At 43.4% G+C, this 25,649-nt stretch overlaps 1 protein-coding gene across 4 annotated transcripts in view; it reads left to right on the forward strand.

The window, feature by feature from the left end:
* Window positions 1-25,649, forward strand: part of LOC136873501 (transmembrane protein 135) — a 277,976-nt gene that overhangs the window by 200,956 nt on the left and 51,371 nt on the right. For all 4 annotated transcript variants that reach the window (XM_067146708.2, XM_067146707.2, XM_067146706.2 and 1 more), the window contains exons 4-5: window positions 3,397-3,551; window positions 24,601-24,703. In XM_067146708.2, coding sequence (XP_067002809.2) covers window positions 3,397-3,551; window positions 24,601-24,703 — 258 coding nt within the window. The remainder of the gene's footprint in view (window positions 1-3,396; window positions 3,552-24,600; window positions 24,704-25,649) is intronic.

The raw sequence follows: 25,649 nt of genomic DNA on the forward strand, positions 1-25,649 counted from the left end.
AATATGGCCGCTGCAACGCTTCGATCGTCGTTCAGAACATGTGCGCTCAGTACGTACATCTGTAAGTTGGCCACAAACGCCATTGCGGAAGCATTCGCCCGTATTTACGTTTGTTTGAGCGTATTGAAAATGCATCTGACAATTAACGGCCCCGACGAGTGTGAAGTTCGCGCTTTGATTCGATTTTTAAATGGAAAAGGCGTGAAAGCTATTGAAATTCATCGGCAGATTAGTGAAGTGAATGGAGAACACACTATGAGCAAAGGAATTGTAAGACCTGGCGAGTTGGCCGTGCGGTTTGGAGTGCGTAGTTGTGAGCTTGCATCTGGGAGATAGTGGGGAGATACTGCCGGCAGTCCTGAAGATGGTTTTCCGTGGTTTTCCATTTTCATACCAGGCTGTACCTTAATTAAGGCCACGGCCGCTTCCTTCCCACTTTTAGGCCTTTCCTGTCCCATCGTCGCCAAAAGATCTATCTGTGTCGGTGCGACGTAAAGCAAATTGTAAAATAAAAAAGGAATGGTAAGAAAATGGGTCTGAGCATTTAAAGAAGGCCGTACTAATGTCTACGACGAGAAGCGTAGTGGGCGACCGTCTGTCAGTACTGAAGACTTGGTGCAATGGTTCGAGAAAACAGATGCTTTAAGATTTTGTCATTAAGTTATGAGTTGCCTGAAATTTCAAGGAGTGTTCTTTATGAAATTGTGTCAGTATGCTTAGATGGTCGGAAGTTGTGCTCACGCAACCCAAAACAAACGGCTTGTCATGCTCACAAGGGGGATTCTTTCGCTTCATGACAATGTGCGATGTCACACGGCTAATCGAATCCGAGACCTCATCGATTCAAATGGCTGGGGACAATCTGATCATCCTCCGTATAGTCGTGACCGAGTGTCTAGTGACTAGCACTTGTTCCTGCGCCTGAAAAAAACATTTAGGAAGTCAACGTCACGTCGACGATGATGACCTAAAAAGCACCGCACGGCAGTGGCTGACACACCAGGTGGCAGATTACTATGCCGATGGAATTCAGAAGCTGCCTTCACGGTAATACAAGTGCCTTAATACGCCTGGAATTTACGTTGAGAAGTAGTTTAAGGTACAGGCTTACATGTAAAAAATGTTTAAAAAATTGTATTACATTTTGCTATAACAAAACGGTACTTACTTAGAAAACACGCCTTGTATTTACCCGACAAACTTAATTAACACTGACAAGGAGGTCGTGACAAAATATCCCCACCCATCTGATCAATTTTGAAAACACGCACAGCCAAGGCGAGGTAATGGAACATGCAGTGATGTAGTCATTGTCAATTGCGATCACACGTACGCTGTATTGTGCGTCGAACTCTCATTAAAAACTCGCATCTTCGTTTTGATATTGACTGAAAATTTACGGAAACGCGTCTCGTCCATGTCAAAAATTTAAGGCAAGCAGGAATAAGTACCATCACACTTGGGAATGTGTGGGATCTAGTTAATTCAATCAGGGAGAAGTTTAAGAGAGTGGAGATCGTTTTAGTCGAATATTGTGTACGAGGGATATTGCCAAGAAGGTGACGGAGTGGGTGTGCGGAAAACTGACAGTGAGATTTGTACATTCTAAGGGGTAGGTAGTAGATAGGGACATGCACTTGGCTGACCTTCACTTAAATTGCAGTATGTATAAGTTAGGACGTTTGTTTAGAAGGTTTACAGGGGGGTACATTCAGGGAAAGGGGTGGACTAGGGAGCGGTGATGAGAATGCAGCGAACTAGAAGTCAAATAACGATGACATAAAGTTGTTAGTGTTAAACTGTAGAAGTGCTGTAAGGAAAGAATTAATTTCAAGATGCTGTAGTTTAATCATGGCTAAGAAGTAATACTGTCGATGCGGAAATATTCTCCCAGAACTGGAGTGTTTATCATAGAGTGGAAACGATAGGAGGGGGAGTATTCATACTGGTAAAAGGGGAATTTCTAAGCTACGAAATAATTAATATATCTGATGATCTCATCTTAATCAAAAGTTAAGTTGGGAGGTAATGTGAATGACAGAAAGCATTACCAAAAATTGTAAATAAGACCATGTGCGAAGGACAGCTGAATCAGAAAGCGATGGAACCATCTAGAGGGAATAATATTGTAGACATGAAGAAATCTATACTAATATTATAAAGAGGAAACATTTGTATGTTTGTTTGTAACGAATAGACTCAAAAACTACTGAACCGATTTTAAAAATTAGGCCTACTTCACCTATAGAAAGCTACATTGTCAGTGAGTAACATGGGCTGTATTTTATTTTCAAAACAATTCGAGGTGGGGGGCTCGGGGGGTAGATATAAAAATAATAGGCTAATATAGGCAAAATATCGAATTTGTCGTATAAGGACGAGACAAAGCTCAATTTAATCCTCTCGACGCAAATAACAAAACTCGGTAAGCCCCACGGGCCCGTAAACCATGTCTTAAGGCCCTAAAACCAACCGTTACGGAGATATTGGCACCACACTACCCCTGCTCTAGGAATCGGATAAAGTAATGAACTGCTGTAACCATGGCAACGTCAGCTCCAGGATTCTACAGCAGCGAAATTATCTAAAATCGCAAAAGCCTGACATGTTACATACATGAAAATTGATAGTTGGAATCCCCCTTTAAAAATAAAAGAACACAAATATTCGTTTTCAGAAAATCCACTTAAGGGGTGGGGGGTGGGGGAGAAGTGAGGAAGGAGTTGAATTATTTATATGAGGATACATATATCTCAAAAAATGATGTTACAGACTTTAAAATTGGTACTTGGAATCTCCTTTAAAAATGAACACACTCTTTTTGGAAAATACACTTAAGGGGGTGAAAAGAATAAAAAAGCGAGTGAATTTTTAAAATGAGTATCTTCTTCTTCTTCTATCGCTTTACCCACACCTGTGGGGTTGCGGGTGCGAACTGTGTCGTACATGTGGATTTGACCCTGTTTTACGGCTGGATGCCCTTTCTGACGGCAAACGCATGTGTAGGGATCTAATGTATACTTCTATACTGATATTATAAAGAGGAAAAATGCGTATATTTGTTTGTAACGGATAGACTCAAAAACTACTGAACCGATTTTAAAAATTACTTCACCTATAGAAAGCTACATTGCCGGTGAGTAACATGGGCTGTATTTTATTTTCAAAACAATTCGAGGGGGAGCGACAGATAAGGAATTTTCCACCCGAACGACTGCTCTAAATGCAGATCAGTAGTGATTGATTGATTGATTGATTGATTGATTGATTGATTGATTGATTGATTGATTGATTGATTGATTGATTGATTGATTGATTGATTGATTGATTGATTGATTGATTGATTGATTGATTGATTGATTGATTGCAGTAATAGCATTTGGTTCCTGATTGCAGATGCTGGAGTGGCTGTTCAACCTGGCACAGAGGGAGGCTCGAGTCAAGCTGTCATCAGGACAGAGAACTGGCGTCTTCATGGTGTTCAGTAGCACCTTGATGTACATGCTGCGGACCAGAAAGTTCCGGGAACACGTGGCTAAATCTGGTCTCTGGTAAGTTCTGTGACGGTTCATGGTATGAGTTATAGGTTTCTTTATTTATTTAGCTTATGGTACAAGATAACCCGCGCACAAATTGATTAACATGCGAACGCAACAAATAATGTACAAAATAGAATAAATATGAAAAGTCAAGGTAAAACCTAAAGTAAAAACCGAGAGAGTTATGTACAATACAGAAAAATAGAAAGAAGAAGTACAAAAATACAAAAATGATATAAAATATAAGTAAATACATAAATTAACAAATTAAAAATGAAATCGAAATTAGGATGTCCAGTTGTTGCAGCCATTGAATAGCCGTTGTTGAAGCTGTCAGGAGGTCGTCGAGAGTTCCGCGGAAGGCTCTATGTGGGCACCTGAAGGTGATGTGCTGCATTGTCAAGAGTTCTTCACCACAGTCACAGATTGGAGACGGTCGCGGACCCCAAGAATACATTGTAGAGCCGCTTCTTCCATGCCCAGTGCGCACTCTGTTTAGTATGGCACATACACTCCACGGGAGATGAAACACGGGCGGGGGCTGCCCAGGGTCAAAGATCGATCTCCATTCGTCGGGGGCCTTAGCAGTCCATTTTCCATTCCAAGTTCGCAGTCCACAGTAGTTTCTTTCATCAGTTTTTGAGCCAGCAGCAAAGGAGAGTGTCTGGATTTCAGTCGGGTTGAAGCGATTATTGGCCTGTACTTTACTTGCTTCTCGGGTGAGATTGTTCATGCGGCGTGGAAGGATGTTGCTAAGGACTGGAAGCTAGTGCGGAGGGGTTGTTTTAATGTCACAGCTGATAATCAACATCGTCTGATACAGGACGGTGTCAATTTTCTTGGTGTGGGCGCTATTCAGTTATAGGTGATTGCAATTTATTTTGATTGTGTAAGGGTAAATGTTACCATAGACGCAGACGATATTGTGATCTGGGGAACGAACAGCAAAAAAAAGTACAAGAACAGCTTGATGCACTGACAAAAAAAAAAAAAAAAAAAACTGAAAAATATGGTATGAAAATCGGAGCACAATAAAGCAAGACCATGGTGATATCAAGAGGAGACCGAGCTCGATAGCTGCAGTCGCTTAAGTGCGGCCAGTATCCAGTATTCGGGAGATAATAGGTTCGAACCCCACTGTCGGCAGCCTTGAAGATGGTTTTCCGTGGTTTCCCATTTTCACACCAGGGGCTGTACCTTAATTAAGGCCACGACCGCTTCCTTCCCACTCCTAGCCCTTCCTTTTCCCATCGTCGCCATAAGACCTATCTGTGTCGGTGCGACGTAAAGCAACTAGCAATATATATATATATATATATATATATGTATGTATATTATGAAGAGGAGAAAGACAAGGGAAAGGTGTTGTGAAAATTGATGGTCAAGTCCTTGAAATTGTGGACTGTTTCAAATACCTATGGAGTAAATTAATGCAGAATACAAAGCCAGTAGTGGCGATCGGGAATTAGAATTGAGGGGGGGGGGGTGTACAGCCAACAATAAGTACCGGGATTTGTGGGAGATAGCGAGCATCAAAACTGAAAAAGTTACAAAATGGTAAGTTTTTTATGCTCCCTGAGCGAATTTCGACAGAGGTTGACAGTTTACCAAATTATGTGCGGTAATAATAGTTATTTGAGATTTTTATTCAATACCATACAAAAAACTTTCACCAAAGGAACAATATTAAACATTTATTGCGATTCAAGAGAAGTACGGCGTGATAATACAATTAAAAATCTTTTAGTATTTGACTACACACTAACAAGCTAACAGGCACTAAAGAGACTGCCAGACTGACGAATGCGCGCGGCAAGCGGGTGAGTCATACTCATATCTCAGTGTCCATGACCTTGGCAAAAAATATACTTCTGCCACCCTTGCTCACAGCACATGCAAAGTGTCCACTACTTGCTGTGTAGCTAAACAAATCGGTTAGCCGCGACTAACGACATTTTGTGCGTATTTCCGCTGATAATTGTGTTAATAATTAAGGAAAATAAAGAAAAGAATTAGCCGTTAAGACAACAGGCCTCCCCTGCGAACCATGTGACCTTGCCGCGGTGGGGAGGCTTGCATGTCTCAATGAAACAGATAGCAGAGCCGCAGGTGCAACCATATCGGATGGGTATCTGTCGAGAGACCAGACTAACGAATGGTTCATCGAAAGGGGGATAGCAGCCTTTCGGAAGATACAAGGGTGGCAGTCTAGATGATTGACTGATATGGTATTGTAATAATACTCAGCATGGCTTAGCTGTGTTGATACTGCTCTGAAAGCAACGGGAAACTTTTTTTTTCTAGGGGCTTTACGTCGCACCGACACAGATAGGTCTTATGGCGACGATGGGATGGGAAAGGCCTAGGACTTGGAAGGAAGCGGCCGTGGCCTTGATTAAGGTACAGCCCCAGCATTTGCCTGGTGTGAAAATGGGAAACCACGGAAAACCATTTTCGGGGCTGCCGATAGTGGGATTCGAACCTACTATCTCCCGGATGCAAGCTCACAGCCGCGCGCCTCTACGCGCACGGCCAACTCGCCCGGTCAACGGGAAACTACAGTCGTAACTAACTCCCGAGGACATGCAGCTCTCTCTGTATGTATGATGTACTGATGATGGCTTCCTTCCGGTTAACCCCCTCTAGGGACACCATGACCTTGACGTCGGTGTGGGGGCTTGTGTGCTTGTCGATCCCGAGGGCTGTGCCAGCTCAGGGTTTCCCATGCTGGATTGGCCTCGGTGTAGGGCCAGACTAACAAGGTGTCCCCCGAGTTGCTTGAGAGGTTTCTGTGCTCTTTATTCTTCATCACTATTTCTACCCTTCTATTCTCACCTTCTTTAATTTCATTCCTCTTCCTGTCTGGCCACCCCCTCTGCCTCGGGTAGATTAGGTTAGAACGGAGGTTTTATCCTCCCCCAATCACAAGTTTCGGGTCGTGGCGAGGTGATACATGGCTACTGGGTGAGTAGTTCCTAGCGACCCCCTCCAGATACCGGGCACCCTCTGGAGTATATAGCCTTGTCTCCGGTAAATCTCCTTGGCTCTGCCGGAGGTCGACCTCATATTTCCGTGAGTACTCGTGGGACCAAGAAACGGAACCTCTCTCTTCTTTTTCAACAAATTCAAAGGGTGGCACCCTTCAAAAAACGGCGTCAAAAATAGGCAAGAAACGCAAGCAGTATACTCCAGTTCCAGTAGATTATGTAAGTGACGAACGTCTTCCTCGATTCCTGGTTGCTTCCAGGGTCGATGGTAAGAGTTTCCTTGATGAATGTCCTTTCATAATCAGCAATTCCATCGAAGAAATTGTTGCTGGTGAAGTCGACGAGATGCGCAAGCTCCGTGATGGATCCGTACTTATCAAGATATTTACGGCTGAACAGTCCAGACGGCTACTTAAAGCCAAGTTATTCGGAAAGGTAGAGGTGAAAATCGAGAAGCACCAAACCCTTAACTCCTGCAATGGAGTTATATTCCACAGGGATTTGGTTAAGTCTTCCGATGATACGATGATCCGGTACCTAGCACGTCGGGGTGTAACCGACGCGAAGAGGTTGAAGAGGCGTGTGGGTGATAAGCTACTCGATACGGGTGCTTTCATCCTTACCTTCGACGCCGAGACCATACCTGAACGGATAAAAGTGGCAATGTATCGCTTGACTGTTCGTCCATATATTCCGGCACCAATGAGGTGCTACAACTGTCAAAAGTTTGGCCACACCTCATTGCGATGTACAGGTTCGACGACCTGCAAAATGTGTGGGAAGTGTGAGCATGCTGGGGTTGAACGCACACCACCACCTGTGTGCGTCAACTGCCCGGGTGCGCATGCTCCTATCTCGAAGGAGTGCCCCACATTCAAGCAGGAGAAGAAGATCCAGGAGGTAAAAACGCTGGATAAGCTATCTTATCCAGACGCCCGGAGGAAGTTCAAATCCATGGCTGCTCCGGAGTTCTCCATCTCCTTTGCTGAAAAGGTCGCAAATGTGCGGATCACTCCACAGAGTTTTATACAGAACAGCAGTATTGAAAACGCATCAAGAAGTCAAAGCCAGCAACAAAAGAAAATCGCTAAGGAAACTGGAGTTTTAACAGCTGAAGGAACGAAAAGTGCGTTATTGCCTACGTTGCCTGGGGAGGCTGTTTCCCAGGAACGCTCGGCTGGGAAGTCCTCCCCCAACAGGGCGGGGGGAAAGACTTCCCCAAATACGGCTGAAAATTCCAGCCCTCCTTCCAATGCCCAGATTACAAAGGAGGAGAAAGGGAAGCCACAGAGCTCCCTTAAGAAATTGGAGAAGAAGCCTTCTCCAACTCAGTCGGGGTCCATTGGATCCCCGAAGAAATCCGGCAAGCCATCTGCCTTCTCTCCTCCAAAAAAGAGAGAAACGGTGGGCAAGAGCGAGAGGCCCCGACGCCCTCTTGTTCGTTCACTTTCTGGAGAACCTACTTCTCCCAGGAAGAAGGCCCACTATTCCCGAACAGTGAGATCACCGTCCGCGGAGTGTCCAGTTACCGTGCCTCCTTCTTCTGAGGAGATAATGGAGACTGTACCACTCATTGTCGTTGATGGTGATTGTGACAATAAAGATACCGACAAAGACGGCGGAACCTGGCAGGTAATAGACCGATCGAAGGGCAAGAAATTGCTCTGAATTCTAGGCTTTACCTATCCACACAATGGCACTATTGCAGTGGAACTGCAGTAGTTATCACTGTCGCCTAGCTGAGTTACGTCAATTGATATCCGTCTACGCGGCCTCCATAGTCTGTCTACAGGCATCTCGTTTGAAACCTGGACACGACACGACTATGAGAGGATATCGTCTTTATTCCAAAGACAGATTAGCTGTGGATGGCGCAGCAACTGGGGGCGTTTGTACCCTAGTTCGTTCCGACATCTTCAGCGAAGAAGTACCGCTCCGTACTCAGCTAGATGCAGTTGCAGTTCGCACTCCGTTGCCAGTAATGACAACGGTTTGCAACGTGTACTTTCCACCGGATTATAACCTCGACATTCGTGCACTACAAGATTTGATCAGTCAGCTGCCTCCTCCTTTCCTCATGCTGGGAGACGTGAACGCCCGTAACATACTGTGGGGTTCTCCGTCCTCCTGTTCTAGGGGGAGGATGCTCGAGCGAATGATCAATCTATTCAATCTTTGCGTGCTTAATACAGGGGAACCGACACATTTCAGCAGCGCGCATGGCAGATTCTCAAACCTGGATGTCACTCTGTGCAGCCGTGCGCTAGTTCCCCTGCTACGGTGGCAAGTACACGACGACCTCTGTGATAGTGACCACTTCCCGATAATTCTGTCTCTCTTGAATCAAAGACAGTTCGAAGTACCCAAGCGCTGGTTACTTCGGCGGGAAAACTGGCCAGAATTTACAAAATGCGCAGTGATGGCTGATGATATGCTGGAGTCTGTTGACGACCACGTTTCTTCCATTACTACTGGAATTTTGGCTGCTGCAGAGGAAACAATTCCTTCCTCACCCGATATTCATCGCCGGAAACAGGTCCCATGGTGGACGGACGAAATTGCAGCAGCCATACGTGATCGCCGACGGGCTTTTAAGCATTATCGTCGGAATCCTACGATGGCCAATCATATCACATTTAAGCGTCTGCGTGCGAAGGCCCGTTTTTTGATTCAAGAAAGTAAGAAATCTACGTGGGAAAAGTATGTGTCATCCATCACGGCACATACTCCGTCATCACAAGTGTGGACAAAACTCCGCCGTATTGTCGGAGTACAGAATGTGCCCTCAGTACCCGGAATCTACATTAATGGAGATATAGTTACGATTCCTTCAGTCATTGCCGACCACATCGCGTCACATTTCGCAGATACGTCCAGCTCTAGGAGATACGACCCTCCATTTCTCCCAATTAAGCGCGAAGCAGAGGCACACCATCTCTCTTTTGCCTCTAGTGCTTCGCATCCCTACAACGTGCCCTTCACGGAGTGGGAGTTGCGGAGTGCACTCGCGCTATGCAGAGATACGGCTCCTGGACCGGACAAAATCCATATAATCAAATGCTTAAGCATTTGAGTGGCAGATGTCTCAAGGATATCCTCACCCTATTCAACAGAATATGGAGTGAGGGAGTGTTTCCATCTCAATGGCGTGAGGGAATTGTGATACCTATTCCCAAGCCAGGTAAAGATCCAAAACTTCTGGATAGTCATAGGCCAATATGCCTTACAAATGGCCTCTGTAAGCTATTTGAACGGATGGTTAACCAGCGTCTTGTGTGGGCCATGGAAAAGGGGGGGTCTCTTGTCTAACTACCAGTGTGGTTTTCGCTCTCATCGGTCTGCCACTGATCACCTGGTCAGACTGGAGAGCGCCATTCAGGAGGCCTTTCTCCGGAAGGAACACCTAGTCGCCGTGTTTTTTGACCTGGAGAAAGCTTACGACACTACATGGCGATATGGGATTCTCTCCAGACAACACCAGTGGGGATTTCGGAGAAATTTGCCAACGTTTATTGAGAACTTCATGTCCCTCCGTCTCTTTCGAGTCCGAGTAGGGACCGCATTTTCTCAATATTACGTTCAGGAAAATGGAGTACCTCAGGGACCGGTACTGAGTGTCACGCTGTTCGCAATCGCCATCAACGGCATAGTTGCCGCTGCTGGGCCCGCAGTCGTTCCTTCGCTGTATGTAGACGACTTAGCTCTACATTACAGCTCCGGAAGGGTGGCGTTTGCGGAGAGACAGCTACAGCAAGCTATTAACCGAGTCGACAGATGGGCCCTGCAACACGGTTTTCGATTTTCAGCAGCGAAAACCTCTGTTGTACACTTCTGTCGATGTCGGCCAGTGCATCCCGAACCAGAGCTCCGCTTGCGAAACAGTGTCTTACCAGTGTTTGACACCTGCAGATTCCTGGGTCTCCATTTTGATAAGAGTCTTACGTGGCAGCCCCACATCCGTCAGTTGAAGGTTGCCTGCATGAAGGGACTTACCATGCTTAAGTTTCTCAGCGGCACTTCGTGGGGGGCTGACCGTGCGGTACTGCTGCGATTTTACACGGCTACGGTCCTCTCCCGGATTGACTATGGAAGTGCGGCTTATGGCTCAGCATCAAAATCTACGCTGAGCCTTTTAGACAGTATTCACCATAGTGGAGTAAGGTTGGCAACGGGTGCTTTCCGTACTAGCCCCATTTCCAGCCTACTCGCTGAAATGGGAGTTCCACCCTTACGGATAAGGAGGCAGGAGTTACTCCTCACGTACGCTGCCAAAATTTGTGAAATGCCGCTACACCCAAGCTATCAATGCATCTATCGTACGCAATACCACCAGCGGTACCAAGACCGGCCGAATGCCACACGGCCGGTTGGGTTTCGGATTGATAGCTTGTGTCATGATTTGAATATTGATATCGGTGGTTGCCTTGAAAGAACTCTTAGCGAGGTAGCTCCGTGGTTGGTTCCGAGACCGGATATACGTCTAGATCTGCTACGTGGACCCAAGGTGAACACGGATTCCTCCGTTTATCGGAGGTATTTCCAGGACTTTGTTCACCAATATCCGGCTGCGAGACTTATCTTCACGGATGGTTCAAATATCGGAGATAATGTTGGTTGCTTTTTCGTCATTGATGATATCAGCACGAAGATCTCGCTCCCGAAAGTATGTAGCGTGTATACTGCAGAGCTATACGCCATCTTAAAGGCTCTGCAGTTTGCACTGCGTGACGAAAGAAGCCACTTTCTGTTGTGTACCGATTCGTTAAGGTCTCTGTAGTCTATTGAAACCTGTTTCTCGCAACACCCACTGGTGCGGCAGATACATGACCTTTTAGCCAGGTTATGGGATGCTGGCACCAGAATCACTTTCGCGTGGCTTCCAAGCCACGTTGGGATTGCGGGAAACGAACTTGTGGATGAAGCTGCAAAGGAAGCTGTACTTTTACCTCCGAGACCAGTCAGTGTACCTACTATTGGTTCTCAGCTACGTCGAACCATCTTGGCGTCCTGGGAATCGGAGAGGCTAGATATCCGAACTCCCAACAAACTGAGAGCAATTAAGAAGACAACTACCGTGTGGCGGTTCTCTTTCCGACCTTCACGGAGAGAGGCCATAGTACTATGCAGGCTGAGGATAGGTCATTTACGATCCACGCACTCTTATCTCCTAAAGAGGGAAGACCCCCCCCAGTGTGTTCTTGTGGTGCCGACTTCACCGTGGCCCACATCCTCACAGAGTGCGCCGATCTCTCTGGCCTAAGACGGAGCCTCGGCCTGCAGGAAACACTCGAACGCATACTAGCCGATGACGCGACTACTGCTGATCTCGTCATCCGCTTTATGTGCGACAGTGGACTTATCAAGGGAATATAAATTACAAGTGTACTGTTACTCAGGGAACGTACGTTCCCTTTTGATACGTTAGTAATCCTTTCGGCCTAATTCTATAATTGTTTTTTGTTGTATTTTGTACTGCGTTCCCAAATTACTTTATTGAATAAATACTTTCGTTTTTATATTTTAAAATTCTCTTCCACTTATTTGTTCAGAGAGGATGATTACCTCATTATACTTCCTCTTAAAACAAAAATCACCACCACCACCTTCCAGGTAAAATATTCCGGAGGTAAAATAGTCCCCCAATCGGATCTCCGGGTGGGGACTACACGGGAGGGGGCGGTCATCAGGAAGATGGATACTGACATTCTGCGAGTCGGAGCGTGGAATGTTAGAAGTTTGAATCGTTGTGGTAGGTTAGAGAATCTGAAAAGGGAGATGGATAGACTAAAGTTAGATCTAGTTGGTATAAGTGAAGTACGTTGGCAGGAAGAGCAGGATTTTTGGTCAGACGACTACAGAATCATCAACACAAAATCAAACAGAGGAAACGTAAGAGTTGGTTTAATAATTAATAAGAAAATATGGCAGTAAGCTACTATGAACAGAATAGTGAAAGGATTATTGTTGTCAAGATATGCACCAAACCAATGTCTACTACAATAGTACAGATCTGTATGCCTATTAGTTCAGCAGATGATGAAGGAATCGAAAGAATATATGAAAAGATAGAAGATTTAGTACAATATGTGAAAGGAGACGAGAATCTAATTGTGATGGGAGACCGGAATGCAGTGGTAGGCCAAGGAAGAGAAGGTAATACAGTAGGAGAATTTGGATTGGGACAAATGAATGAAAGAGGAAGTCGGCTGGCTGAATTCTGTACCGATCATAATTTAGTCCTTGCTAATACTTGGTTCAAACACCACAAAAAAGAGGGCTGTATACGTGAACGAGACCTGCAGTCTATAAGTACGGGCCATGAAAGTACCAATGGCAACTTTAACACGTAAGTTATTATTTACAGAAGAATGGAAAGACAAGTTGAAACTGATTTGGGAGAAGGTCAATTTGGCTTCAGAAGAAATGTAGGAACATGTGAAGCAATCCTGACTTTACGTCATATCTTAGAGGATCGAATTAAGAAGGACAAGCCCACACACATGGCGTTTGTAGATCTTGAAAAGGCATTCGATAATGTTGATTGCACCAAGCTATTTGAGATTCTGAAGGGGATCGGGATCAGATACCGAGAACGAAGAATTATCTACAATCTGTATAAAAATCAGTCTGCAGTGATAAGAATCGAGAGCTTTGAGAAAGAAGCAGCATTACATAAAGGAGTGAGGCAAGGTTGCATTTTGTCCCCTCTACTTTCCAGTGTCTATAAAGAACAGTCAGTAAAGGAAATCAAAGATACATTTGGGAAGGGAATCACAATCCAAGGAGAGGAAATCAAAACCCTGAGATTTGCTGATGATATTGTTATTTTATCTGAGACTGAAGAAGATCTCGAGAAATTGCTGAATGGTATGGACAGAGTCGTGGGTAAGGAGTACGAGATGAAAATAAATCAGTCCAATACAAAAGTAATGGAGTGCAATCAAACGAAGTCAGGTGATGCAGGAAGTATTAATGAGGAAATGAAGTCTTACAGGAAGTAGACGAATATTGTAACTTAAGTAGTAAAATAACTCTTTTTTTTTTTTGCTATTTGCTTTACGTCGCACCGACACAGATAGGTCTTATGGCGACGATGGGATAGGAAAGGCCTAGGAAGTGGAAGGAAACGGCCGTGGCCATAATTAAGGTACAGCCCCGGCATTTGCCTGGTGTGAAAATGGGAAACTACGGAAAACCATCTTCAGGGCTGCCGATAGTGGGATTCGAACCGGGAGATAGTAGCTAAAGAGGGCAGCACTGTGCTCTGTTGATTAAAGATGGCGGATGACGGCTGTCAAAAAAGCACGTGAGTTTGTTTCCAAACAAGAGCATGTAGAATTTTCAAATTGCCGCCACCACATAGAGTGCAGCACGGTGCTCTCTTGATTAAAGATGGCGGATGACAGCTGTCAAGAAAGCACGTGGATTTATTTACCGATTTAAATCTCGCGCCAGTGAGGTTAAGTTGGTAGCACTGAGGTTTAGGTCCGTCAAGATGGCTGCACTGAGGTTTGCGATACGTTGTTGTCTGTCAAAAAGCACGTGGCTGTCAAAAAACACGTGGATTTGTTTACAAATTCAAATCTCGCCCTAGTTAGGTTAAGTTGGTACTACTGAGGTTTAGTCCCGTCAAGATGGCAGCAGTGAGGATAGCGATGCGTTGTTGTCTGTCAAAAAGCACGTGGCTGCCAAAAAGCACGTGGCTTTGTTTACTAATTCAAATTTCGCGCTAGTTAGGTTAAGTTGGTACCACTGAGGTTTAGGCCCGTCAAGATGGCAGGAGTGAGGTTAGCGATGCGTTGTTGTCGATGACAGCTGTCAAAAAGCACGTGGCTTTTTTACAAATTCAAATCTCGCGCCAAAATTCAATATTCCCGCCAAAATTCAAATTTCCCGCGGGAGGTGGAGGCCTCTCCCGAGAGCCGGAGGAGGTGGCCGCCGAACTGTCCTATTATACTACTGTCATCTGTCATCTGCCATCTTTAATCAACGAAGCATCGTACTGCTATCTTTAGCTACATACATTTAACATGTGGTGGCGGATAATTTGAAAAAACTTCCGTTAGCTATCATCCGCCATCTTTATTCAACAGAGCATCGTGCTGCTATCTCTAGCTACATACATTGAACATGTGGTGGCGGTAATTTGAAATTCTATCTAGATGCCATCTTTAATCAACAGAGCACCGTGCTGCTATCCCTTTGAATTGTGGTGACGGATAATTTGAAATTCCGTTAGCTATCATCATTAAACATTAGTGCATTCGCTAACCTAACCTCTCATCTACTATCTTGAAGGAGACTATACGACACCTCCTCTACCTCCTGTTCTTCCTCCTCCTCCTCCTCCCCTACCACCTCCGCCTCCTCCTCCTCTGTCAAGGCATAGCCTTATCGAACACGCATCGCGAAGGCAAGAGTGTGCAGCGATAACATTATTATGCATGTTTAGACTTGCGGATTACGAAAGAAACATTACAAGACTAAAATCGATGTTGTTATCTTCAACCTATGATTAGAACGTTGATTGATGTGTTCAGATCACTAAACAAGTGATCAAGACTAGAATCGAACACGGTACTCGATACAACATGTGTTTAGAACATGCCAGGGGATACCTTTGTTCTAAGAAAATCAGATTGAAACATAACAAGACTAGAATCGATGCCGTTAACTTCAACATGTGACTAGAACATTGATTGATGCGTTCAGATCACCAAACAAGTGATCAAGGCTAGAATCGAACACGGTACTCGATACAGCATGTCAGGGGATACCTTTGTTCTAAAAAAATCAGATTGAAACATGACTAGAATCAATGCCGTTAGCTTCAACATGTAACTAGAACATTGATTGATGTGTTCAGATCGCTAAACAAGTGATCAAGACTAGAATCGAACACGGTACTCGATACAACATGTCAGGGGACACCTTTGTTCTAAGAAGATCAGATTGAAACCTAGCAAGACTAAAATCGATGCCGTTAACTTCAACATGTGATTAGAACATTTAATCAGATTGAAACATAACAAGACTAGAATCGAACACTGCACTCGATGTTGTTAACCTCAACATGTGATCAGAACATTAATTGATGTGTTCAGATCACTAAACAAGTAGAACCGAACACTGTACTCGATACAACATGTCAGGGAATACCTTTGTTCTAAGAAGATCAGATTGAAACATAACAAGTCTTGAATCGAACACTGCACTCGAAGTCGTTAACCTTAACATGTGATCAGAACACTACATAAGTGATTCAGAACATTGATTGATGTGTTCAGATCACTAAACAACTAGAATCGAACACTGTTCTCGATGTTGTTAACTTCAACATGTGATTAGAACATTGTCTGATGTGTTCAGATCACGAAATAAGTGATCAAGACTAGAATTGAACACTGTACTCAATACAACACGTGAGGGGATACCTTTGTTCTAAGAAAATTAGATTGAAACATAACAAGACTAGAATCGAACACTGTTGATCTGTTGATTAAAGATGGCTGCTGGATACAATTTTAAATTGCCGCCACCACATTTCTAAGGTATCTAGCTAAAGGGTGCAGCACTGTGCTCTCTTGATTGAAGAGGGCAGCACGGTGCTCTCTAGATTAAAGATGGCGGATGACAGCTGTCAAAAAAGCACGTAGCTTTGTTTCCAAACAAGAGAACGTGGAATTTGCCACCACCACATTTCAAAGGTATCTAGCTAAAGATAGCAGCACGGCGCTCTCTTGATTAAAGATGGCGGATGACAGCTGTCAGAAAAAGCACGTGAGTTTGTTTCCAAACAAGAGCACGTGGAATTTGCCACCGCCACAAAGAGGGCAGCACGGTCCTCTCTGGATTAAAGATGGCGGATGACAAAAGCACGTGAGTTTGTAAAGCACTTCGAATTTGCCGCCACCACATAGAGTGCAGCACGGCGCTCTCTTGATTAAAGATGGCGGATGACAGCTGTCAAAATTTCACGGGGCTTTGTTTACCGATTCAAATCTCACGCTAGTGAGTTTATGTTGGTAGCACTAAGGTTTAGGCCCGTTAAGATGGCAGCACTGCGGATGATAGGTGACGAATTTGAAGCTACTGCGATAAAGAGGGCAGCACGGTGCTCTGTAGTTTAAAGATGGCGGATGACAGCTGTCAAAAAAGCACGTGGATTTGTTTACCAATTTAAATCTCGCGCTAGTGAGGTTAAGTTGGTACCACTAAGGTTTAGGTCCGTCAATATGGCTGCACTGAGGTTTGCGATACGTTGTTGTCAAAAAGCACGTGGCTGTCAAAAAACACGTGGATTTGTTTACAAATTCAAATCTCGCGCTAGTGAGGTTAAGTTGGTAGCACTAAGGTTTAGCCCGTTAATATGGCAGCAGTGAGGTTAGCGATGCGTTGTTGTAGATGACAGCTGTCAAAATGCACGTGGCTTTGTTTACAAATTCAAATCTCGCGCCAAAATTCAAATTTCCCGCCAAAATTCAAATTTCCCGCGGGAGGTGGAGGCCTCTCCCGAGAGCCGGAGGAGGAGGTGGCCGCCGAATCCGCCTATTATATTACTAAATGAATAAATGAATTAAAGAAGAAAAATTATCACCTGGCAGAAGCCCCTAAAATAAACAATTTTTCCAGCAGATTAATTTCAAATTTTTTACAGGTTTTCTTGCTTTTCAGTTTATTACCAGTCTTAATAATGAGAGGCCACGAAATTCTCCCGAAGGAACCAGATCTCAAGGGGACTACAGGAAGGGTAAAAGGAACGTAGACCGAACGCCAGTACAAAAACGAAAAGAGACACAAAGGTTAACTTTAAACAGGTCACCAAGACGACCCTAACTTGGGGGACAACCCGCACAAATTAATCATCAAACACCAAAATTTAAGAGTCACACACTCAATCACAAGGACCACGCCCACCTCAACACAATTACATTTATCATTAATACAGAGCGAATGCACTCCAATCACTGGGGCCACGCCCATTTCAACACAATTACATATATCATTAATACAGAGCGAATGCACTCCAATAAATTAATAAACGAAAAGGTAAGAGAAAAACAGCTCAAACTTCAGGCTACTCCCAAGTCAACTCTTCAAATCTTAGGTTTTTTTAAAAATAAACATCCCAACAACTCGTCCCCATGGGTGACGGTTGCCATGGAGACAACAAAACAAGAGCTACAGAACCATAAAAGAAACATCAGAGATGGAAAATTAAAAGAATAAGGAAATTCTGATTTCCTGAGAAAATCGCGTGGTCTCAATTTTTACAGCGGACGACTACACATTAGCAAAATTATGTCCTGGCTTATTAATAACATGTCATTTACATGATCCAAAACAGAAATAAGATTTACAACGAAGCCATTTCTCGCACAAAAATGCAGAGGCATAAACAGGTTTTGGGAGAATTCTTCCTGCGGTACGGAGGTTGAAAAGTGCAATCAGTAAGCCGAATACTTTTCACGTTACGAAATTTCCAAGTGAATTTGAAATGAAGATCTATCAGAATTGGTACTCGTAGGACGGAATAATATCCGCTAATTTAATTAAGATTTTGAGACGAGGCAATCCAACTCCAGGAGGAAAAGAAAATAATAACAATCTTGAAGTAAATAACTTACATTTTTGTCCTTGAGTAGAAGCTGACGCATGGCGTCAGCCGGGATCTTATACTCACAACTTTTGAAAAGGTAGAATTAGTAAATAAGTTGCGGACGTCCACTACCAGAAGAATAATTAATAACCATTGAGGGCATTAGCCCCCATACTTTATGAATTACAGCGGCATGCTGTGGTATTTTGATGCTCTAGAAATGAGCCATCGCAAGACACATCCAACATCCATGATGGACAACAATGCACTGGCTTCACGCCAACAAGCTACGCGAAGCAAAACCTGGCTGGACAGCGAACGAGCCTCGGGAAAGAGACTCGCTCTACAGCTGGTCCAACACCGGACCAGAAAATAACAGAGATAGGACCATAATACATCGTATATGAACGGTGGAATATAACACCGCGGACGGAGAAGATGCAATTAAATTTAGCGACATAAGTCGCACAGGAAATAAAATTAGAAGCGAGTTGGAATAAAATTCCTAAGTGATACAGATTTCAATGGCGAGTCAGCCGGGCCTAAAATGTGGTGGCGAAAGGCTAAAAACGTGCCCAAAACGAGGACATACCTGAGTTCCTGAAATACATAGCGATGGAAGCAGGTTATTGAACAAGGGGACTGCAGTATGGGTTGGACCAAATTGATTGCAACGAAACTTGGTAAGATGATCAATGAAGACATCAGAACATCACTCAACGTCTGCCGTCCATAACATAACACAACGGTTAGCGTGCTGACCTTTGGTCACTGGGGTCCCGGGTTCGATTCCCGGCAGGGTCAGGAATTTTAACCATAAATTGTTATTTTCTCTGGCACGGGGACTGGGTGTATGTGTCGTCTTCATCATCATTTCTCCTCATCAGGACGCGCAGGTCGCCTACGGGTGTCAAATCGAAAGACCTGCATCTGTCCTCGGAGACTCTTGGCACTAAAAGCCATAAGCTATTTCATTTTTCTACGGGAATTCTGAACAAGAATTGAACGGTTTCCTCGTTTCTAGCTTCGTTATGAACGGTAAGAAAGTATTAAATCCTTATTACATATCCATTCCTTATCCCGTATCCTGATACGGAGTCGGGAATCAGGATAGATGTGTGGTAGTGGTGATTACTGTTTTAAGAGGAAGTACAGCTAGGCAACCATCCTCTATTAACACTAATCAGAGAGAAAATACGGAAGGGATCCGACACTTCGAAAAATGAAAGTATCGGTAAAATAAAGACAAGAGCCACGAAAGCGTGAAAATACAATACTCCCTAAGATTCGCAACCTAGTACCGTCGGGGTCGGAAAAGAGCAAGAGTTGACTGAGAGAGGTCGGATAGGATAGACGAAAGTGAGGAGCCTGGCACAAGTGAGTGGAAGCAATGTCAAGACTCAGCTAAGGGCCCCGTGGTCGCCAACCAACGGTCCCACGTAAGAGCTCATGGGGCCCCTTTTAGTCGCCTCTTACGACAGGCAGGGGATACCGTGGGTTCTACCGCAACCACCCACAGGGGGATCAGGAGAGATAGAATTATATAGCATGTGTTTACAGGTGGTGGTGGTGATTATTGTTTTACAAGGAAGTACAATTAGGCAACCATCCTCTGTATAACACTGTGCCCGTTTACATCTCGTAGACAGCTTTCAAAATGGCGCCGAAGGAAGGTATGGCCTATCCGATCTATGAGATACAAGGAATATATATGTAGTGCGATATTATAGAAGGCCATGCATGTCTGAGAACGGACAAATATTGAAGGCACTACGGGACAGTAGAGAGTCAAGTGAACTGTTTTACAAAAAAAAATAGAAGCGAAGGGATTGTTAAAAAACTTCATCTTAAAAATCTGCATCGCAAGAGTGAAGACGTAACCGGTAAACGAGCTATGTATTGAAAGACGATACAAGAATTTAGAGGAGATTCTTGGAGAAAAGGGATCGTCGTTGTAAGACAAATAATATAATTCACCGGCCGACAAACCAGAGTTAATTAAAATATTAAAAAATAAGCAAGATACGGTGATATACGCCTAGAAGGATCCCGAGAGCAATCGCGTCGTATTCTGTAAGGAGGGACCAATTGAAACCCAAGAGAAATACTTTCATACGGCAAGAAGACTACCTTGGTCTAATTCAAGAAAGAAGAAGAATAAATTTTCGAGATTTTCCCAGAAAGAGCTGATATATATACGGAGAACTTAATCCCGACGAGATCAAAGTTATATCTCAGAGAGCAAGAAAAGGGAATAACAACTGGAGAATTATTATTGTCAGATGGATCGTATCATGACAATTTTCTGCTCCGAAATGTATATTTTTGTTATCAGCAGAAGTAATATGATGTGTGCTTGCTAAGCATGCATGATGGACCAAACTGGGGAGCGGTACATCCTAACCAGATGACAACCCATAATGAGGAAGGCAACGGCCAACCAGATGACCAACCCATGATGAGGGAGGCAACGGCTAACCAGATGGCCAACCCACAATAAGGAAGGCAACGGCCAACCAGATGATCAACCCATGATGAGGAAAGAAACGGCCAACCAGATGACTAACCCACATCCTGACCGCAGAGCTAACGACATCCGAGTGGAGGAGGAACAACTGGACCAGATGTAACGACAAGCGAGCTAAGTCTTTACATTTTTAATTACGTAGTTTTTGATTTGCGTATACATTTACTTTTGGCATGTGCTGATAAGCTGGTTATATAAACCATTGAATTAAGAATGCAAGTGAAGAATGGAAGTGAAGTGTAAGGTATTTAAGTCTATAGTAATACGACCAAGCAGTGTAGAATAAGATTCTAGTACATTACATACACGTCACCGCATTTTTTGGTCAGAATAACTAATGAGTTACGAGAATTTGAAGGAAGTGTCTTTTATAACAGCTGATAGCAATGATTTGACACATTGTGGAATTTTGATAAATCTCGTATTGGTTATACTAAATGTTTACGTCATGTTTGGTCCGCGCGTCTGAGATGAATGTGTAGAATCACGTACTCTTTGCTCCGCAACATAAGAGTATGGAACTCAATTTGAGGTTATGATATATAACGTTATTGAGATGTGTTTGTAAGAAAGGCAATTGTGACATATTTGGCATGATAATATAAGAGCAATCGCGACATGTTGTAGTGGAGGTTATAATAATGAAGTTGTTAGTTGAATGTTGAAATCATGTTACAATATTGGTAACTCGGCGAAATAAATCAATGTATAATGAAATGCGGATGTTTATTTATATGTTACGGAGAGGGCAAGGATTGCCTGCATCTGAGGAAATGCCATGTCACATTTATAAGAGGTAAGGATTTGTGTGAAATGATACATGTACGTGAAACTGAGCACACCGCGAGAATGACCTAAACTAAGGTATGAGTGATATACATTGAAGTAGAATTGGGATTTTGATGGGATTATATGACAATAGTAGATGCTGTATTTCAAGTACGAGAATATTATGATGTATTCTATAACGGTGTTCATGGCCAAATGCAAATATGATATTTATAAATGCGGTAATATATTTCCGAGCATAAATGCGTAGTATTTACATTCTGACTGTCCAAATGACTTGAGTAACTTGCGAAGATGAGAAATGTTACGGAATATGACAAAGGGAGAGCACATAGAGCCTGAAATAGATGTGTATGTGAATCAAAAATTATGTGGAAAGCTAGATAGATAACTTATTTATTCTGACACAGAGTTTATTTGAATTTACATTCTTTAAGAGAATAATGGATAGGGAAATGTTAGGCTAGGAGCCAGATTTAATATGCATTAGGGAAATGTGCCTTAGCCCGTAAGTCGTTACCGAAGCGCATCATAGAAGAAAGACCAAATTAAATGAGTTCAGATTTATGTCCGAATTTATGTTCAAGTTTATGTTCAGATTTACGATTAGATTCATATTTATATTCATATTCAAACTCAGATCCATTTATTTATTTTACATTTCATTCTGCTAAACTGTACATTTTTTTCAGATCTATTTATATGATAATGAGCAATCTAAACATCATAACGGTATTTGCGTCAACTCAATGACTTGCTTCCAATGAAGACTGTGGATGTCCAGTGATCAATTGTAAATAGTAATCTCCATTTTTGACTTCATTTCGGAATTGGTGTAAATAGCTTAACATTGCATTTATTTTTCTTCTTACAAGCCACCGGTGACGTTGAGTTATTATCTGTACATAGTAACAAAGCAAATACTACCCTAAATTACATTACTTTTTCCTAGGGCAATCTTTTATTCAAATAAATATTATTATTTTTTCTAGAATTTGTGTGTGGTGAATTATTTCCCTTGTACGTAGTTGATAAGCTAGTTGGTAAGCCAAGAAAGTAATTGACTGAGTTGATGCCTGATTTGAATTTATCAAGGACTTACATCATTGGTACTTTAGTCAGGTGAATTAATTATTTGGTATTACATCCTCGGTGAACCGGCATTCTCTTCGAACTCACGTTAAGCGAGACCTAATGTAAAATCTTCAGATTTTACTTGAGAGATGGATACCCTGAGAAGAAATTGAGCCGCTGGGAATTATCTGCCTACCCTTTTCCTACATGGGGGCACAACACTAATCATAGGGGAGAATGGAAGAGATCCGATATTTCTAAAAATGAAGGTACCGGCCAAAAAAGACAAGACCCTCGAAGGGCGTGAAAAGGAAAGACTCCCTGGACCTCGAATGCCTATATTTATATCGGAAAAGAACAAGAGTTGACCAAGGGAGGTCGGTTGGATTGATGAAAGTGAGGAACCTGGACAAGTAAGCGGAAGCAATGTCAGGATTCAGTTAAGGGCCACGTGGTCGCCAAGCCACGCTCCCAAGTTGAGAGTCCCCGGGGCCCATTTTAGTCGCCTCTTACGACAGGCAGATGATACTGTGAGTTTTATTTTACTGCCCCCACCCACAGGGGGAGATATTTTTACAACCGGATTTCCTCCCTGAGGCCAACCTCAGTTGAGGAGCTAATGAAGATGAAGTGAATCAAATCATGTGAGGCAGTCTGGGCGATGTACTGGTCCTCCTCCGCAGTTGTATACCTAACCAAAAGTCTCACACTCCAGGACATTGCCCTTGAGGCGGTAGAGGTGAGATCCTTCGCTGAATCGGAGGGAAAAATCAACCCTGGAGAGTAAACGGAAAAAATAAAATTTAAAAAAGGGCAAACTAAAGAGGCCCTATGTATGTTCAGTCCGTCAGCGATTCCGCTGATGGGATCCTCAATAGCTCTGCCATCAGCTGTCATAGATGGCCTAGGCATCACTGAAGAGGCGTACTAGGGAATGAGGAGTGAGGTTGTTTCCTGTTGCTTTCCTCACCGAGCCAGAGTTGCTATTACATATCAGTCTGCCAAGCCCACTGAAATGCATACACCAACCGACCCTATGAGCAACATTTTCACACCATTCATAGCAGGGACTGGCTGCATAAAGATTGGCATTACTAGCATCGCTCATACCTCAGTCACTTTCATATTGTCAAAGCCAAGGATAAGACAGAGACAGATCTATGAAAGTAACAAAATTTCTCTAGCCTATACCAGAAGACATAGTGCACTGTAAACACTAGGCCCTGCCAGCAAAGGCGGAAAGAGCCCCTCCATCTTACAAAACGCAGCAAAGGGGGAAATAGACAAAATAAACATTGGGCCTGTCATTGCCAAATATACCAAACTACTTCACATATGAAGCCAGTAAAAAGTTATACGTCCGGGCTGTAGTCGAAACTTTTGAAGCTAGCCAAGGCAGTTTGTTGTGAGAACTAAATCTCGGATGGACACCGAGGCGACCTTAGTACCAACCCAAACTATATTTTTGTTATTTGAGTCATCAGTCCATAGATTGTTTTGATACAGCCTTCCATCCCACCCTATCCTGTGCTAACCTTTTCATTTCTACACAACTACTGCATCCTACGTCTGCTCTAATCCGCTTGTCATATTCGTATCTTGGTCTAACCCTACCGTTCTTACCACCTATACTTCCCTCAAAAACCAACTATACAAGTCCTGGCTGTCTTAAGATGTGCCCTATATTTCTATCTCTTCTTCAGGTCAAATTTAGCCAAATCGATCTCCTCTTACCAATTCGATTCAGTATTTCTTCATTCGTGATTAGATCTGTCCACCTCACCGTCAGCATTCTTCTGTAACACCACATTTTGAAGGCTTGTATTATCTTTCTTTCTGAGCTAGTTATCGCCCATGTTTCACTTCCATACAATGCCACGCTCCAGACGAAAGTCTCCAAAAACACGTTTCTAATTCCTATATCAGTGTTCGAGGTGAACAAATTTCTTTTCTTAAGAAAGGCCTTCCTCTGTGCTGGTCTGCATTCTTCTTCTCCTTCTTCTTCTTCTTCTTCTTATTATTATTATTATTGAAAATATAATCCACTGGCCTGTAAGACACTCCATGTTGTGTTTTTTTCCTCAGGTTCTACTTCCCTCCAAGAGTGAGAGATCCGCAGGACGAGGGCGGCAAACACAAGGTCCCTCCGTGTCTACATGAGGGCACTTGTATCTCCAGCATCGCCAAGGTTAGTTATCGCATGTAATTCGAGGCTTGTGAAAATAACAACAGTGCAGACTGTTACAAGTGACAAAGAGGTGGCACAGTGGTGGTAGTGATTGTTGTTTTAAGAGGAGGTACAACTAGGCAACCATCCTCTACATAACACTAATCAGAGAGAAAGAATTTGAAGGGATCCGACACTTCGAAAAATGAAATATTGGACAAGGGCCACGAAGGGCATGCAAATGAAAAACTCCCTAGGTCTTGAGTGCTCTTATACCGTAAGAAAAGAACATGAGTTGACTAAGGGAGGTCGGATAGGATAGATGAAAGTGAGGAACTTGGCACAAGTAAGTGAAAGCATGTCATGACTCAGTTAAGGGCCCCGTGGACGCCAGCCCTCGCTCCAAGTTGGAAGCACCTGGGGGCCCTTTTAGTGGCAGGGGACACCATGGGTGTTACTTTACCGCCTCCACCCACAGGTGGAAAAAAGTATATTAGAATACATCAAGTTGGGGTCGGTCGTGATGTTGTTAGCCGGGATACAGCGTTACGACCAAGCACCAAGGAGATTACCCTAACATGATCAAAATGCTACCCTAAATTACCCTAGTTTGAAAGAAGTGCTAGAACATGAAAAAATCTTCCAACTATTACAGTAGCCAGTGCTTTAATGTCAACAACGTAGCCGTCTAGAAACAGCGGATCGCGTGAAATTTCCTAAATTAAAACAACATCGTGTGTGGTCGCCTAAGTGCTGTTGGCTAGAGGAGGAATGGAAAGGAACTGACCAGCCTAATCATGTAACTCTGGCGCCGGAACTACAATGTCGGTCTGTAGGAATCATTTCAGAGAGCTGACGTGGTTGGCAGAATGAAACGTTGTATGTGCCTTTAAAAATATAATTGAGTGCTGCATGCCCGAATTTTCACATACATACATACATACATACATACATACATACATACATA

This window comes from Anabrus simplex, chromosome 1 (genome assembly GCF_040414725.1).
Source record: "Anabrus simplex isolate iqAnaSimp1 chromosome 1, ASM4041472v1, whole genome shotgun sequence".
Classification (NCBI taxonomy): Eukaryota; Metazoa; Arthropoda; class Insecta; order Orthoptera; family Tettigoniidae; genus Anabrus; species Anabrus simplex.